This window comes from Drosophila novamexicana, unplaced genomic scaffold (genome assembly GCF_003285875.2).
Source record: "Drosophila novamexicana strain 15010-1031.04,08,12 unplaced genomic scaffold, DnovRS2.1 tig00001762-arrow-arrow-pilon, whole genome shotgun sequence".
Lineage (NCBI taxonomy): Eukaryota > Metazoa > Arthropoda > Insecta > Diptera > Drosophilidae > Drosophila > Drosophila novamexicana.
The window spans coordinates 145,999-164,612 of record NW_020824888.1 but is presented as its reverse complement, the minus strand read 5'-3'; the positions used below and the strand labels follow the sequence as shown (position 1 = coordinate 164,612).

Genomic DNA, 18,614 nt, shown 5'->3' with positions numbered 1-18,614 from the left:
TTAGTGAGAGCGTGAGTCAGTTTAGCTGCTTATCGTGCGGCCGTTACGAAATGTCAAAACATCAAAATTGCAACAACAAAAGCCAAACAAAATTGAACGCGCGCTTTTAACGCGCTCTCACAAAGCTTTGCGCGCTCTCTTTCGTCGCTCTCCAAATCACGTTCACTCGTGTTCAGTGTTTTTATGGAGAGCGCCCACCCACACACACAGTCACACGCACGCAGAGTGAGCAGCTACCTGCACGATAAGCATCAACGAAGTTTATTGGAAAAATCAAGCAGCAAATATAAAATAAATTCTTTTATTTTTTTAATTTTTCTTGTTGCTCTTTAAGTATGCGTGTGAGCGCGCTGCCCCCTCTTTTGTGCCGCTACGTGTTCCAACTGCAGACAACGCAATAATTTCCGTTACAAAAAACTGGCCAAGCAGCGGGCAGGCTGTGCAACGCACATGTGTGCATCGCAGTCGCAGTCGCAGCGGCAGCAGGTTTGCTGCTCTGCTGCCAACTTTAGAATGCAGAGGCGAAGAGGAAAAGACAAAGCCAAAGCGCAAATGCTACACTCACACACATGCACACAAGCACACACACATGCGCTCACTCATAATCGCCTCGCACTTGCGACTCAGTCACAGACAAGTTTTTTCGCTGCCTCTGCCGCTGCCGCCGTCGCCGGTTCCAGTTGACGCTGTCGCTACAAAATCGCCCGTGTGTGACGCAGTAGCGACGGCTGCGGCGGCGACGGCTGCGATGCGTTTTCAACGTTCTTTATTGTTGAGTCAGTTGTTGGCCAAAAGTAAAGGCCAACATTTGGCATTTTAACGAGTTGCGGCTCAGCGCTAAATCCAATTGTCAGACATTCAGTTTTGTCACTTGCTGCAAACTTTGCCTTTTGCTATTCGTTAGTTCTGCTCACTCGCTGCAAGCGACAAAAGTTTCATCTCAAAGTCAATTTCCTGTGTTCTGCCAGGCACTTTGAAAGTTGGTAAGGTCATTCGTTAGTTTGTCACTCGTTACTCGTTGAAAGTTACTCGTTGCAGTTTGTTAACTCAATTGTGGCTGATTTAGCAATTTTATTCTAGCAGCAAAGACAGTTCTATTCTATTCTATTTGTCATTCTAAAAGTTGGCAAGCTCAATTCTTAGTTTGCCACTCGTTTCTTACTTGGCAAGCTCATTCGCTTATATTCTACTCGTTACTCGTTCACTCGCTGGCTAGCTCATTTGTTACTTTCGCTTAGCGCTGACATTAATTCGTTATAATAATTTCTGGTGGTGGTTGCGGTTTAGCTCGAGCGCCAAATTCAATTGCCAAAGTTAGCCTAAGCACAAAATAGGATTTTTCAATCCTATTTGCTAGGCTGTTATTCGTCACTTACTACTCGTTACTCGCTGCTCGCTACTCGTTAAAGTTATGGCTAATTTACCCAAATACTAACCATATACCACACGTTTCTGTTTCTTTTCAGATGCCAAACACCGCACGATAAACTTAAGAGCGACCGCAATTGAGATACAATCTTGAAGTCAAGTGTTTTAACTACTCGTTCGTTTTAACTACTCGTTCGCGTTAGCTCTCGCTAATTGTGCGTCGAGTGTGTGTTTTTCTAAATAGTGCGCAAATTATAAAATTAAAATCACATTAAAGCAACTGCGAATTTTTTATACATTTTTTTCCTGTGTGCCGTAAACAAAAAGAATAAAAACGAAAACTGATTTAAACAAAACGAAAAAAAAAAAGAAAATACAATTGAATTCTTGTAAGAAAAGTGAACGACAAGAAAAGTCAACAACAACAACAACAACAACAACAGCAGAGCCAAAACAAACAACCAGAAGAGGAAAATGGGCCAACTGCAAAGGCAGCGAGTGGCTCAACTCGCCACACTCTATGTGGTGCTCTGCAGCTGCTTGACTATAGGTGAGTGCTTCTCTGAGTATGTGTGTGCGTGTTTGCCCCACTGCAAAATGTAATTTGCAATTTCGCATTTTCGCATTTTATAATTAGACACGAGCGGGCAATGTGAAATGAAGTTGTAAAGCGTAAATTGCTCTAAAAAAAAAAGAAGAAATAAAGGCAAAATCAAAATTATACACATAAAACCAACGAGTAGTACGGCAGTGCGGGGAATTAAACAACTGGGCATTGCTTTGATGTAATATGCCTGCACAAACATGTACATTATAATAAACATGGCAATCCAGTCCAGTTGGCATTAGCCAGCACAAAAATGCCTAATCATAAAACAGCATTTTATAAAATTCCGCTCGATATCTCGCCAAAGATATGTAGAACGAATTACTCTCGCTGCTTGCTTACCTGAGACCCTGGGCGTTTGTTTCCAACAAGCTGGCAAGCAAATAAGACCCAAAAACAACATTTCATAGCCAAAGAACCAAATTTCAAACCCGGGTCCGGGCCCGGGCCTAGGCTCTTATCGCTTTGCTCCTTGTGTCAATATTTACGCTTGGGCCTAGCACGGCGGACAGCGAGTTGAGTTGAGTCGAGTCGCGTTTATCGCCGGCACAGAAAACAGCAACCGGAGAGACAAACGTAATCGAGATGAGCGCTAATGCAAATATTATAAACAGTCGGGCGATTAGGGCCACGAGGGAGTTACAATTGTCGCATTTGTTCAAGTCATTTCGGCTGAACGAAATTGAATTTACCATCACCTGACTTCTGGGCCCATAAACGTTTCGTGCGCAAATATTTGTGCAGCAAATGTGACAGATATTACGACATTTTTCACAATCTCGATAAATATTCAACATTTTTTGCTGGAAATACAAGTGAAAATGCTCGAGTTTGACCTTCCGTTGCGATTACGATGCACGGAATATTCCAGCGAGTGTAGCTTGTTAGATAGATATAACGACATTTTTAAAAATCTCGATTAATATTTAAACTTTTTGCTGGAAATATAAGTGAAAATGCTTGCATTTGACGTTGCATTGTTCGGAATATTCCAGCGAGTGTAGCTACTCGTTGCAATAAGTGCAGCGAGTGCGACAGCCATACATTTTTTTCATTATCTCGCTGAATATGCGATATTTTGATAGAAAAACAAGTGCAAATGTTCGAGTTAAGCTTTGATCGCAATTTTGAAGATCAAAATATATTCCAGCGAGCAAAATGTACTCGTTGGCAAATACTCGCTACAATTGGTACGAAAAAAACTACTCGCTGAATTAATTCAAACATTGAGACTAGTTTTTGGTTTAAAAGAATAACAACCGCCAAGGAAAACTTGAATAAAATGCCGCATTATTTGAGACAGATTTGTTGGATTCTTTATATAATATATATATATATATGTTCCTGATCCGTGTCGACAGCTGCCTCGCTTTAGCTGAATTCGGTTTGTCGGTCGCGTGATCGAAATGAAACGAAAGAACATATTTCCATAGACTCTATTTAGACGAAACTTTCTTCTCAAAGTGCGCAAAATCTGAAAAGAAAAACGAGAAAATAGCCAGCAGCAATTACTTTTGTTTAAATCAATTTCGGTTTATTAAATTAACATAATTTCTGAATTTTCGTGTTTCTTACTGTTGCGTTTTTGTGCGTTTGAAAAGTTGTATAAAACCGCTGAATTTGAGAAGAGTTTTTCAAAAATGTAGCTAATTTGAATTTGGGCATCTTTTTTATTTGAATTTGTATCTTCTTTGAAATATATTTGTATCTGTTTTTAATATTATTTCGAGCTGTTTCTTGAGCCCAGTGCAGCAGTGCTGGGCGTGAACCAAGCCCCTCCTCCGAAATTTGATTCATTTAAACAACAATTCGTTGCACGCCCTGTGGCAGATTCCAATGCAAAAGCTGATCAAGCAGTTGCTTGTTCGTCAAGTGGCTGAAATTGAGGGTCTACAAAGGGGACATGGAGAGTGCGGGGGAGTCAGCAGGTGATAGAGAGGGAGAGAGTGGGAGGGCATACGCACCAAATCACATGGCATCCATGTTTAGCCCAGTATCAGGCCCAGGCCGAAGCGAAAGCGACTGGTCAGATGATTCAGCTTGCCGCTGAGCTGCAGCAGAATGGGCAGCGGCTCGAGTCGCTTCTCGCAGACGGCGCTGATGACGCCGCGTGTATCGATGCCGCCGCGAAAACTGAACCCAACCCTGGGCATATGGCAATGATAGCACAGCCGCGATATCGCCTGGCGCTTCAAGATATTCGCCTGCAGCTGAACACTGGCGCCCAGACTCTGGCCATAGAACTGTGTATAGCAGAGCTCCAGGGCGTGCAGGCTGAGCATGGCGGACCATTGTCGATTTTCCTGCTGGTAGCGTGCCACCGCCGAGACGAGTGCCGCCTGGCCGCCGGGCACAATGTCCTCGCGCTGATAGATGTAGTCGACGCCCAGCGCCAGCTCGGGTGTGACCTGTTGCAGATAGGATGCCACAAAGACGCCCATGCGCTGTGCCAGATCGATGTTGCTCAGGACGCAGGTGCAGCTGTAATTGTTCCCAAAGTAGTCTAGAAAGAGGCGCGAACTCTGGACCTCCGAGTCGAGTATGGTGGTCGTCAGTTTGCCACGGCACCGTGGCGTGATGAAGTGCATCAGTGTGCCGGTCACATTGCCATGGGCATCCACCTCGCCAATGATCATTGGGTATGCCTCGCCAGTTAGCTCGTGCTGGCGCTGGCCCATATAGCTGGCATTGAACTGACAGTCGGCGGTCTGCGGCCGGTTGCCCACCTGCAGGGAATGGCCGACGGTCACATTGCTGCCGAGGGCGCGGCTAACGTTCAGTCGGAAGCCGTCAAATGTTTGCGGCAGCATATCGTGGCAGCGACGATGCAATTCCGCCACAGTGCCCGGATTCCCTAAACGCTCTGGCAATGCTGTCGCCGGCGCTGCCAGACCGCCGACAGCAACCGCAGCGGCGGAACGCGCCCCTCCTGGGCCCGCTGCCTCCAGATTCTCCTCCTGCTTCAGCTGTATCTCCGCACGCCGTTGCCCGGTTATGCTATAGCCATCGCCCTCGTTGGCCATGCGTATGCCAAAGAATCGATAGAGCTTCTCCTTCTCATTGCCCTTGCCCTGACCCCGCCCCTGTCCCTGCTCACGGCCATGATCATGCCCATGGACCTTGTCCTCCTCTAGCGTGTGCACATTGCCCATGTTTGCTGCTCTCCGCTCTGCTCTGCTCTGCTTAAGATCTGTGGATTTATGTATTGTGGTGTTTTTTTTGTAGAATTTGCTCAGCATTAGAATAGAATAGAGTTTGGACTTTGTAATCCCCGGCCCCGTTAAGTATCCCACAGCTAAAAGAAAACGGCGACCAATTACCACATCCGCTTCATTTGTCTAACCACTTTTTCTTTCTCAACTCTACTCTTCGCTCCTCTTCTCTCTCTCTCTCTCTCTATCTCTCTCTCTCTCGCTCTTTATCTCTTTCTTTTCTAGGCATCATCAGCTTTTGTCTAACCTTTCTCTGCCGCAGACCCATACCGGTATTTTATACCGGATCTGACCAGACCGAGTTCTGAACAACAACATTAACAAAAAACACATAAAAGAGAAGCTAATTGCTGCTTGACGAATTTAAACGTACCCTAACAAGCAGTTTTAATTAAAGCACTATAAAGTTAGCTGACCCCGAACTATATTGTGTTCAATTGTTGGGGAAAAAATAAACATATGGAGCTAAGTTCTTTATATCTTCTATCATTTTCGAGTTATTCTTGAACGAGCGAGTCGCTAAATCGATATTTATCGATGTTATGATATATCCTATTTGCAGATACCGATAAAAAATTATGCTTAAGTTGATATTTTTTAAATTTCAAGACTCTAGCTAATATTTTTACTCAACCGCAGAATAATTCCATACCTGCTGCCTGTCATACACAAAAGCATAAAACGCTTCGCTTTTACAGGGTATAAGTCGTTATCTGTGTTGATATATAATTTAGAAACAACTTATGAATTATGCCCATGACAACTATGAGTAAAAGATCTGAAAATTAATCTTAAACAAATAGTAAAAAGCTTAAGAGAACTTGCCGTCGCCCAAATATGACCCCATACAACACCTTGTCTTAACTATTTTTTAGCTTAATGTAATAATTAATATAAAACCCCAACCAGCTGATAACAAGATATGTTATGCTTAAATCAGAAAAAAACCGTCTAGGCAGCGCCTGTTTCTATTGTTATACCCTGAACCCATTGAACCCATATATATTCTTGGCCAGCATCAATAGGGAAGTGGATCTAGCCATGTCTGTCTGTCCGTCCGTCCGTCCGTCCGTTCGTATGTGTAAATCTCAGAGTCTATAAGAGCTAGAGACTTGAACAGACGTCTTTCATGCGCTGGCACAGTACGAGTTTGTTACCGATAATCGATAACTTGTTGCGTTTCCAAGCAATCGATAAGAAATCAATATCGAAATCTTGTTTTTGAAGCAAGTCACCCAATTTGAGATGTAGCTTCTAGACTAGTCTGAGGTCAAGTGTCTTTCATTTTATAGCGAACGCAGCCATCCCTCCAGCAGAGGGTTCAGGGTATCCCCTAGTCGGGCATCCCGACTAGAGCGTACTTGTTTGGACTCTCTCACTCAGTGCGTTACACATGTCATGGCAAACGCACAATGCCCCCCAAAATGGGTAAAATACAAAAAGAAAGAAAAATAAATAAAATTTAATGAAATTAATTGACGCAACTATTTTGTGAACATGTACAACATTTTTGTGCTGCTTAACTGTATCTCTGGGCAACTTCTTTTTCATTTCTCTTTAATTTTTATTTTTTTGAGCGGATTTTGTTGAAACGACATGAAAAGAACTCGTCATCGCATGCCGCATGCCCCTCAATTGATGTTGCAAGCGAGCGCGCATTAACCTGCGCTCGTTGCATCAAACGGGCGTGTTTCATATTTTTTTTTTATGGCTGTACCTCTCCCCTGGCTGGCCCTGTCCGAGCGGCTTTCGGCTGATGACACAAAGTCCGAGCTGACGAGTGTGGCGCGTTCTAATTAGCCGCGACTGGGAACTAGCCCACTTAATCGCTCAACAGCTTTCGCTGGAGCCTGAGAACAGTGCTGGCAAACGCAGAAATTATGCCAGCAAAGTTGCAATACATCAGAGAAAGGCCGATTTAAAAGTGCTTGAGGTAAACAATTGGCATTAAGTAAAAACAAGAATAAAAAAGAAAGTTGCAATAAAGCAAAGTAAAGAATGAATATTCTATATCTAAAACGAAAACGAAAGTTACTCGATATGCTTATGCTATTCTAGAAGATAGATGTCTAATTTGGCGATTCGAGCTCTCAAAACCTAAGAGATTTGCTAAAAACACGAACAGGGTTTCGGCATCGAGATTTATCGATTGCTTGGCAACGCGAGGGTAAGTTATCGACTTTCGGAAATAAACTCTACGTTCGAGTCTCTAGCTCTTGTAAGGGCTGAGATCCTTGCGTTCATACATACGGATAGAGGGACGCACTGCAGGACAGACAGACGGACCTGGCTAGATCGACGCGGCCATTGATGCTGACTAAGAATATATATATGTATATATATACTTAATGTGGTCGAAGATGCTTTCTTCTGCCCGTTACATACATTTGCGCAAAAAGATTATACCCGTTGTAAATGGGTTAAGGCTATAAAAACTTGATAAGATTTAAATGTTCATGAATCGAAATGAATGCCATATTTGAGCTATCTAATATATATATATTTGATGTTCGAGTCTTACGTTTAAAAGCTACTTTTAGCAAAAGAAACAAAGAATTCTTTAGATTTTAAATATATAAACCTTAGAGAATTGGATTTGGCATTGATATTCTTGGGTCTTAGTTGAAGAAGTAAAAGTAGAAGAAACAAAAACAAAGAACATTTTTGTAACCCTCGCTTGAAAGTAATCGAAATAACTTGTAGCTAACCTCACAAATTGGATTCCGAAACTGTTTTATAGACACAAGATCAAATGCTGAACAACAACAACAAATATGTATACAATATACGAAAATGATCTCTGTTCTTTTCTTAATCATTTTATTTTAATCATATAGGATTACCCAACTGTGGGTGGTGGGGCGGCGCAGGGAGGCGACATTCGCCTTAACCCTTGAGCTTAAGCAGCGGAATAACTGTCATATAAGTCGCTTTCCCTCGCAAGCGCCCAAATTCAAAAAGCCAGAGACATGTTTGAATTTCTTGGGAAACGCTTCTGAGGCAACTCTTGACGACGAGTCGCAGTTTTGATGAAGTCCGATGTTGTTGTTGTTGTTGTTGCTGTTGCTTTTGTTGCAACCATTGTTGCATTGTTGTTGTTGTTGTTGTTGTTGTTGTTGTTGTTGTTGTTGGGGCAGCTGATGGTCAGCAACAAGCGAAGGCAGCTCTTGAGCCTGGTCTTTTGTGGCACTTGAGCGTACTGTAGGCAAGGCAGGAAAAAGGAAATTCCAATTATGTTGCCAGTCTGGCCGTGCGTAGAAAAAGAATTGTAGCCACGTCTTTTATGTGGCAGGCCTACACTCAAACCCAGCCCCCGCCAGCCAACCCCTTTCCCTCCCTCGGCGTCTCGCCTACAGCATTTTCTATGCCTCCATTCAGCGCTATGCAGCGACTTGGCTCTCCCTCCCTCCCTCCCTCTCTCGCAGTCTTGCTTTAATTTTAATCCAGTAAGGGGCATTTTTATGGAGCAGTTACCCATGTACGTGCCTAGATCCCTCTCCCCCGCCCCCCCTTCCATGTCCCTAGCTTCAACAATTGTCTTTTGTTGGCGTTGGCTGGTTTTTTGGGCCGCTTTTGTTTGCGCCATGGCAGCTCGTTGCGTTTTAAGTCGCGCATTTACTTTTATTAAAACCAACAAGAACATAAAACTCAACAACAACAATAACAACAACAGCACCAACAATAATTTGTCTTAAAGTGCAATATGTCCGTTCGGTATTTAGTTCGCATAACAAGCAAAACAAAGCCCTCGATGAACTTCGGCAACTGGGCCAAATCAGGTTAATAATGAATCAAACAAATTGTTGTAAACTTTTCATACACAAAAGTCAGCTGCTTATTATCAAGTATCTAAAAGTTCTTTCAAGTTATCTAAAGCTTATGTATTCCTCTTGAGAAAGCTGTGAACAAATATTGATATTGAGCAAAGATGCTTAAGGGAAGTCAAGCTTAGTCAATGGAATGAAATTAAATTTCTGGAAACTTTTGCAGACATGTAAAGAAGTAAAGCTCATGAATGCTGCGTTTGATTTAAATATCACAGAAAAACAGAATATATTCGATTAAATCTTCAACCGATTCCCCCTATAAATATTTGCTCAATATATAATAAAAAAGGCATAATAAAACTAATAAATGTCGAGTCTGGTCTAGATATTTCTTTTCACACAAGAACCTGCTCTTTGATCATTATCTAGAATATATATACTTTCTGGGATCGTAGATGTCATGACAAATTCATGATACCCTCTACAAAAAAAAAATGGTTCAGCTCAGCTTCAGACTCGACTGTTCCTTATCCAACTACTCCGTCTTACGGTTCGACTCATGATAAATCAAAAATTTGGTTACCAAGTTAAAATAAGTTCAAAAACTTCACTTGCGAGCGAACGTTTTAACAAAAAACCTTATGCCACAGCAATCAATCACCATCAATCACGCGTTTCTTCCACACGCGCACAGCTCGCAGAGCTTAATTCAGAGAGACGTGCGGGCTTGCTTGCACAAATCTGGTCCAAAAAAAATAGAAAATACTTTAGTCGAAGGACTTACACGTCGGAAAATAATGATTAGCTCGGGACTAGTCTCACAACCAAATAATGATCATAATGAGCTGCATAATGTGCGCAATCTGCAACGCATACATGGACGTCTTCTAGAGTATGTATATACTGCGAGTATTTATTTATATATATATACATATATATATATATATATGTATATATATTTGTATGCGTACATATTATTTGCATAACTTTGGCCTGCCCCTGCACTTGACTTGACTTCCATCTGTATTTTTGGGCGGCGCGGGAGTCGCCTTGTGCCACACTGACAGACAATTAGTTGAAGTTGATCCAAAAACTTGCGCATAATTAGCAACCATTGTTGCATGCCCCCGTCCCCGCGCCCTTTGGCTCCGTGAGCTCCAGCTCCAGCCATCTTTTTATGCAGACCCATAAATTAAGTGCAAATGAGCTGCGGCGGTCACCCGCGCCCTGCCCGATGCGCTCCTGCCTTTGCCTCTGCCTCTGCGTCAGCCTCTGTCTTTGTCTCTCTCTCTCTCTCTCGCTCTCTGTCTGTCTGTGGGGCGCCCAAAAAAGCCAGCTCGACAGCTATGCTGGGGGGCTAATTATGAGTAAGTAGCTGGGACAGCATACATATATTGTAGATATTATGAACTACGCCCAGACAGCAGCCAAACTTTCCTCCAGTGCTCTGTGCGGCGCCCAACGTGGGGCGTCGGGCAATTATGCTCAAGAAAAAAAAAAAAAAAACAAATTTGGCCCTGTTGCTTTCGATTAATTATAATCAAAACTTGCAACAAAACGAGCTGCGGTCCTCATCATTTTCAAGCTCAAGTGCAACACAAAATGTGTCTCACACTCGCTGCCATGTGGCATAATTACAAGTGGATTTGAATCTGTATCCAAAATATGCGAAACGCGAGTCGGCGAAATGAAAATGAGCTCACAAAAGCAACAAAGTGAGTTGAGAGAAAAATACATAAAAAAAAAAAAAAAAGGAAAATAATGCCAATGTTTGTGTCAGTTTCAAGTGTCTCTACTGAAGCTCCCCTTTCTGCCTGCCCGCCAGCCTCAGCTACATTTCGAGCTTCTTGAGATGCCATTAAACAACTTTTTCTCAGTGGCAATGCAAGCGTAGGGGGGTCGGGTGTGGTGGGTTGGGTTGGATTGGATTGGATTGGATTGGGTAGGGGAAAACTGAATACCCGCATTATGCCAGCGGAATTACAAAAACACAAGCAATAAGTAGCAAAACCCAAAACCAGCTTAAAAAAAAAAAGAATTAAGAAAATAACAACAGAAAATGATTGCGCGAAAAAACAACAACAACAACTACAAGAGGGGTTTCGTGTGTGTGGGGGGGGGGGGGGGGGGGTATACAAAAAATGCATTGTAAATACAAATGAAGGATTGTTTTGCTGCTCCATTGTTGCCCCTACCCGCCCCTATCCCTTTAACCGCGCCCCCACCTCAAGCTTCATACTCAGCTGTCTGTTTTTTTCTACCCCAACTTATTTTTTCATTTTTTTTTTTGTGCGTTTTTTAAGTATGATGAATGAATTTTAAATACAATTTCAGTTCCAACCAAGAGAAGAGAGAAACGCAATCCACGGAGGAATTTCTTGAGAAATTATAATAAATGATATGGCATATGCGTTATTGATCTTAAGCCTCGCATTCAAGTGTGCCTTATGCACCATAAAACACATCATAAATACGCTGTTGTATATGTACGATAAATGAAGGAAATTGTATACAGAACATTATGGTTAATACCCATGGCTATTTGTAATATACGATATATCTATAGAAATATGTCGTAAGAAGAGGTTAACCATATAACTTAACCGTGTTCTTTATAGACTGTAACACCTACGATATTATATTTTTATGATTATTGCTTTTGGGTACGAATAGTACATGTTTTAACTATAATAATGTGTCCAATAAATAGATTTTTGGGATATTCGCCAGATAACACTAAAGCACCCAATCTCAGTGTGTTCTCTAATCTAAACCATTATACTTTTATGATAAATTTCTGAAATCGTATAGAAAGCGTATAGAACATATACCCTTGATTATTTGGTTTATACGATATGTCTATGAGGCCATATCAAATGGAAAACATTTTGGGGCACTATAAACCCAGCCTCTGTATCTTTATAGCTATGTCTCTAAGTACACTATATCAATATGAATATATAGAATAAATACATATTTATCTATATATATGCCTATACATCTACATATACACAATTTCTATGTATGCACCTCAAATGTATTACAGGGTATACTGCATACGACTTACCCAAAATATGATAATTTGAGAAAGAAAATATGACCGAATGTCGCAATTCCACAAAATGACTTAAATTTGTTACGCTTTTTGAGTGTTTTTTTTTATTGTTTTGTAATATCTGGCTTTAGGTCTCTAGTTCCATTGGTTAACACACTTCTATCTGTCGGAAAAACGAAAATGTTTTGTTTTGGTTACTGATTTTTCTACAAATTTCTAATCTGACAACTGAAGAATAAATTGAGTGTTCAGGCGCAGCTGTTTACGAGTGTGTTCAGTATGCATACCCTGTAAATATTAGCCAGGTGAGCTTGTAGATCTCGCACACCATAGGAGCTCGAGTTGAACAATTTGGTATGTGTTAACTCATGTGCTTAATATGCATAAGTATAAAAGGTACCAGTATTATAATGCATGTCTACTATACTTTGATGCTTAAAGAAATATGATAAACAGCTTCAAGGAATATTTATCATAACAAACGATGGGCCTTCAGATACATATATAATAAATAAACCCTCGACTGGCATATTGTTGTTTGTGTGTGTGTGTGTTTCAGAATGTTTTTCTTTTTTCTTTGATTGCGACTAGTCCAGGCTGATGAACAGGAAGCGCTGACAGACGTGCCGCATGCCATACAAGTGCGCCCCTGGCATACTAAATTGAGTTATTTAGTCGGCATGCGTAATGCATTAGGCACTGCCCAAACCTAGCCTGCAACTGGGCTTGGGTTCGGCTTCGGGTTTGGGTCTGGTTCTGGGTCTGTGCCTGTGCCTGTGTCAGTGTCTGGTTCGGACTCTGCAACTGCTGCTACTACTTCTACCTGTACAGGGCCGGCTATCTATTGAACCATCTAAGGAGGGTCTCTTGCGCGCAGGTAACCTGACGACGACGCCTGGCATACACAACTAATTGCTAATTGGATTATGTCTTACTCGCACAGCAGAGAGCAGAGCGCCAGAGAGGGAGCGAGTGGGCAATGGCGTGTGCCAAAAGGTCAATGATACGAGCACTTGCTGTTTGTAACGCATTTGGCCCTAATCCAGACGTTTAGACATTAGACTGGACTATATGGGGGCCCACATCGAGAAATGGCTGCATTTTTAATTGACTCAACCTCCCCCTCCCACCCACTCTTTCTGCCACTGCAATTGCATAACAATGAGTCCGGGGCGCTACCTAGTTCGATTTCGTTTTCAAGTTCCTTTTTACTGACAGCCCACCCTCTGAGCCGCACTGTTTGCAACGTTTTCCTGATTGCGGCCTCAATTGTCGTGGTCGTTGACGTTCCGCATTTGTTGCCAATGGTCTTACTTACCATTTGCATTTCATAGGTCCCCTGGTTCGAAGGCCTGTGGCCTGGGACTGTGCTTGTAATTGGTAATGCGAAGTGCATGGAGCACAGGTCAATTGTCGGTGCCTGACTGTTTTTCTAACCCCCTCACCGGCCCTTTGGTGTTGCATCTAAGCTTCTTGTTTTTTTTTTTTTTTTCAGAATTGTAGTCTTTTAATCAATTCGTTTCTATTTCACATTTTTGAATTCCTGATTCTGTCTGGGCAATTGTTGAGTGCGCCCAGCCCGGGAGATTCTATTGTTTTTCATTGGTTTTCATTTGGTTATATACATACGTATATGCAGATACGAATATGCCGACTATTCTTGCCAACAGCCTGACAAATCTTTCAATCTCTGTCCCGAATTGTCCATTTTCCCTTGCAGTCGTAGTCGCTTTTGATTGTATTCAACTTTGCCCAACCCTAATCCTCTGGCAGTTGGTTTGCATTTCTTTGTATATTCATGTACACCCTTTAATGACTGAGAAGTGGGTTGCATGGGGCATAAAGGTATCTATATGTTATGTGTACATGCGTGGTTGAATTTTACAGAGTGCTTGCAAGTTGAGCATGCTCAAATGTGCTATTTATGTATTTTAAAGACTGTGTTCTTCCTTCTGGGCCATTACAGGGTATTCTGGCTGTCTGATTATCGCATGTTTAAATCCATTTTCATAGCATGTTTTTTGGAGAACTCTGTGGGCGGCATCTCTCTCGCAGGGTATCTGTCTAGTCGCGCACTTTCAATTGTTTACGCCTCGGCTTTCACTAGCTGCCACTTTACCTGGCATTTAGTATCTGGTATTGTTCCCACTCATTAAATTTCCCACACTCCAATTGGTTAGCTCCCACGCCCACTGCGTCACGCCCCATTCCAGTCAGTTGTTTCGTACCTTCTGCTGCTGCTTCTTCTTCTACTGCCTTTTTCCTGTTTCCTTTTCCACGTTTTTGTTGCATTTTTCCCACCATTAAGCTGCAAACTATCAGCTGCAGCTCATCAACTCTGACAAGAGGCCAACCAAAAATAAAGAAAAAAAAAAAATGCATCCACAGATTTGCCTTGCCCCATACTGCCCGCCCTTCCCCTCCCCCGCCCCCTCCTCTGTTCCGTCTCCTTTGTCCGGTTCGCCTCAGTTTTGGCCATGTCTCTGCGTTTTGCCAATTTTCTGCATTTAACCAAATAAACCGCCTCACTGCTCCATTCCTCATGCCAGTTACCATACCTCTCTCTCGCTCTCTCCTGCCTCCCCCCCCTTTATAATTCACAACTTTCCGCTGTCCATGATCAAGCGTCTTCGCCCCCCTCCTCCTCCCTCCGCGTTCGCCTCTTCCAACTCAATTGCTGCAGTCGCTTCCATCACATTCACATGATGCTTGCTTAACTCTCAGAACCGAGCGTTGGCATCATTATCAACGCTGCCTTTGCCTTTGCTGCCCTTTGCACCACCTGCCCCCCCCCCTCACTAAGCCCCCCCCCCCTCCCCCCTTTAACTTGACTTGAGCTCAATTTTGTTGCATTGTCGCTTTTTTTACGCCGCTTTGCTGTTTGTACCCTTAAGTGTGATGAGAGTTACCTTGACTAAATTAGCTGCGTTGCAGTTACACCGTTTGCTTACGACATGGGCGCGCCAAAAGGGGGCAAAAGATCTTGTTCAACTATGCAACAACCACTTGCCCATATAGCATGCTGCTAGCTTACTAGCTGCAGTTTGTCGGACTTTCTTCTTTTTTCTGCAATGAAACCCCTTTATAGTTACTTTTTTCATCTTAGCCTCTGTGCGCCTCCTGCTGACCGTGCTCATCATCATCGCCTGCGCCCACAAAACATACGCAAAACTTTTGGCCAGTTTGAGTGCTTCAAGCCTTAGTTCTGGCTTATGCCCTTTTAGCTGGCAACACGCCCCGGCCCCTGTGCCGCCCCTTCTTTCGCCGGCCATGCTCTCTGTCTGGCTACATAGTTTAGCGCACATTTTCATAATTTTATGGCAATTTTTCACATGCTACATTCGCTCGCTCGCATCAAATCCTGCAGACGCCCCCCTCTACACCGGCCCCCCTCGTGACGCTGCCCCTAGCAACAGCTCTTTGTTTGCATTTTAGTCATGAACTTTTAAACATTTGTCATGCATAATTTGAGCACCAAATGTATTGGAAAGAATTTTAAATTGATTGTTATTGTTGTTGGGACTTTCTCGTTTAAAGGTTGATGGGCGGGTTGGAGCGAGAGGCGAGAGACGAGTGGCGAGGGGTACCTGCTAAAGGGGCACTCCGATATCAGTGTCAATAATTAGCTTAACCCATTAATAACCCAACAAGCAGACAGCCTGCCAACACAACTGACTCAGCAGACAGAATGAGCACCAGTTTTAGGTTAGGTTCGGGCTTGAGGTTATGTTCTGCTTTGAGGTTAGGTCTGTCTGCTGATGCGGGCTCAAGATTAATGATGCAGCTTACATATTACCTGCAGCCAAGTGTGATGCATCTCCAGTCGAAGTACCTCTCCAACCACAGCCATGTTTGCTAAAAGTAAAAGTTTGTTCACATGAAATGCTGTGCCCTGTGGAGAATTTATGTTGAACTACGTAACTTATGGCTTTATCTCAGGGTTTAGCTTATATTTTTTTTGGGTTGGTTGGAGGGGAACACTGGCAAAAGTTTCTGATACACCTTTTCCGGGCTTCCAGCGAAACGGAGTTGACAATTCGCCTGCTCATCTACAAAGAGTTGGGAGGCTCTTTACGCTTCATGTTTTTTATTTTCAGTCTTTATTTCCTTATTCTCTTCTTTTTTCAAGTAATTCCAAGTAAAGCACACACACACCACACCGTTGGAGACTGGGGCTGGTGATTAAATTTTGCTGATTCAGTTTCTGTCAGTTTTGTGAATTTGTATCTTTTGCCCTTCGGCTGATGCCAAAACCGAGCTCTGGTAATTTAAGCTTCACATCTTCATGAATTCCATTTATGGAATTCAGCTGCAGTCGCTGCCATTTCCACAGCTTCTCCCACAGCCGTTGGGCTAGACAAATTGTTGCGCCTTAAAACGAGCCAACACAATTAGAAGGCAGAGCACAACTTGAGCACGGGCTCAGAGTTGGGACAATGCCGCTGCATTTGCAAGTAATCTAGCTGCAAATTCAGGCAATTCATAGAATTGTTGAAATTTTATCTGAACTCGAGATAATTACAATTATAATGTCCAACAGCAGAGTTTTGTCAGCGTCATCCCTTTTAGGGACTTCCCATATACATTTCTGTCAGCTATATGAATTATATCTTTGAAATATTGGGGACATTCGCTCGGCACAAACCTAGCGCAATTTGCGGCATATTTATGAACTACACATGAAGCTAAAAAGGCTCTCACAAAAAATTAAACAGATCGATTTCAATTGAAAGCCTAGGTAAGAGTCGAAAAGTTAAGAAAGGAAGGGGAAAGAAAATGCTTTCTCTTAATAATTTTGCGTTCTTAACTATTCGTGCGAGAAATAGAGCTAGATATGGCTAGAAAAAAGCTATATACGAAGTGCCTCTTAAGCTCATAGCTCTCATAACTGTAGCCCGGCGCCGGTTCCAGCTCAAAAATTCAATTTCGACTCAATCCCCAAACATTGCCTGGGCTCAACTTGGATTCACGAGTGTTTTCACTAAACGAACCTAAAGGCAGAAAGCTGGTTCAAACCGTAAGCCGAACCAGCGAAGATTAATTATATTCTATTTGCAGTCGAAATAAAGCAATATTTTTGTGTTAAATAGATTAAAACCCAACTCAATTTCAGCTGCAGTTAAGCCAAGTAAGGCCCTGTCAGAAGACCCAATAAATGTCAGGCAATTCGATCTACACACATAGACACACACACACACACACGCACCAGTTGGTTGTGCCAATTTGGCACAACAGCTAATAAAATTGATGAAAAATGTTGTTGCAACAAACGCAGGCAGCAATTGTGCAATGGCAATTAGAGGGTGTGCAAGGGGCGAAAAGTGAGGTCACTAAGCTGAGGAGTATAGGGAGTGGTGCGGTGAGGAGAGGAGAGGAGAGGGGAGTGGGTAGAGCATCATTTCATAAATTGGCAAAGCGTGCACGTTTAAAAGGCGCTTTGGGATGGGAGCTAGCACCCTCTGGACAATACCGAGCGCTACTTCTCTCTCGCTCTTGCTCTCTCTGTCTCACACGCTTACTCTCTCTTTCTCTCTCTATGGCGGCTTGTGTATTGGTTGACATTTGATTTCTGACGCGTGCCGCTTTAACGGCCTGAGGCTTCCCATCTAAGTTAGCAGACTGATTGGGGGAAGGGGACCGTTCTGTTTTGGCATTAGGCTCGAGCCACAGCCGTACCGGGTCCGTTGCGTTAGCCCAGGGCACCGGCCAAGGAGTGCCACATGCCACATGCCACATCGTGCTAGTCGTCGTCTGTCGGTTATTTTTATTTTTATGATTGTTTTAATTTTGTTTGTTGCAAACAAATAGGCGGAAAATTTTGATGACGTTGTACACTGTGTGTGTGTGTGTGTGTGTGTGTGTGTGTGTGTGTGTGTGTGTGTGTGTGTGTGTGTGTGTGTGTGTGTGTGTGTGTGTGTGTGTGTGTGTGTGTGTGTGTGTGTGTGTGTGTGTGTGTGTGTGTGTGTGTGTGTGTGTGTGTGTGTGTGTGTGTGTGTGTGTGTGTGTGTGTGTGTGTGTGTGTGTGTGTGTGTGTGTGTGTGTGTGTGTGTGTGTGTGCGCGTGGCTGTGTGTGTTGCCGGCAAAATGCGTGTTGCAACATTTGCCAAGCCGGTTTGTTAGTTCCCCCCCTGTGTTCATGGTTGCTTGTCGCGTTGCGCGTGTTGCGGCCTCATTAATTTTTTGATTTATTAATTATTCATTTGGTGAAACTATGCAGGCGCGTGCAGACCGTGTGCTCTTCGCTCTCGCCGCTCGTCCTGCTCCGCTGTGGAAACTAGAAAATTAGTAAGTGCCAGCTCAAAGGACATGCCTTATAAATTATGCTAGTAATTTGGTTCAGGCCATGTCTATAATGTACCCGAATTCCACTTAAAGCATCGTTAGGTCCTCATGGCTGAGTTTCACGACAGAAAACTCAGCCAAGCGCCTCCCCAGAGACTGCTTTCGGCTTCTGGTTATCGTTTGACTTGATGCAATTCTTCAATTTTGTCTGTAGTTATTTAATCAACTCCTAAATGAATAGAAAGCCTTTTGACGAACTACTCAATAGCTTTATTGGAATCTTTTTAGTGTTCCGTGAGGCATTCCAATTGAAGTCGTTCATG

At 43.0% G+C, this 18,614-nt stretch overlaps 2 protein-coding genes across 7 annotated transcripts in view; one reads left to right on the top strand and one right to left on the bottom strand.

Annotated features, from left to right (window-relative positions):
• Window positions 1–1,703: 1,703 nt before the first annotated feature.
• LOC115768401 (fasciclin-2) overlaps window positions 1,704–18,614 on the top strand; it is a 96,398-nt gene continuing 79,487 nt past the window's right edge. For all 5 annotated transcript variants that reach the window (XM_030712977.1, XM_030712975.1, XM_030712976.1 and 2 more), the window contains exon 1: window positions 1,704–1,918. In XM_030712977.1, the coding sequence (XP_030568837.1) occupies window positions 1,843–1,918 (76 nt within the window). In that variant the 5' untranslated portion in view covers window positions 1,704–1,842. The remainder of the gene's footprint in view (window positions 1,919–18,614) is intronic.
• On the bottom strand, window positions 3,316–12,237 carry LOC115768402 (mitochondrial import receptor subunit TOM40 homolog 1-like). Of its 2 annotated transcripts, XR_004018524.1 has the most exons (4): window positions 12,022–12,237; window positions 3,940–5,165; window positions 3,551–3,865; window positions 3,316–3,449 (listed from the first exon to the last, which is right to left on the bottom strand). XR_004018524.1 is itself a non-coding variant. In XM_030712979.1 (3 exons), exon 2 carries the CDS (start codon window positions 5,125–5,127, stop codon window positions 3,961–3,963), a length of 1,167 nt encoding a protein of 388 aa, XP_030568839.1. In that variant the 5' UTR covers window positions 5,128–5,165; window positions 12,022–12,237; the 3' UTR covers window positions 3,519–3,865; window positions 3,940–3,960. The 2 variants fall into 2 exon arrangements, 1 of the variants encoding a protein (XP_030568839.1); XM_030712979.1 differs by lacking the exon at window positions 3,316–3,449 and having other exon boundaries at window positions 3,519–3,865.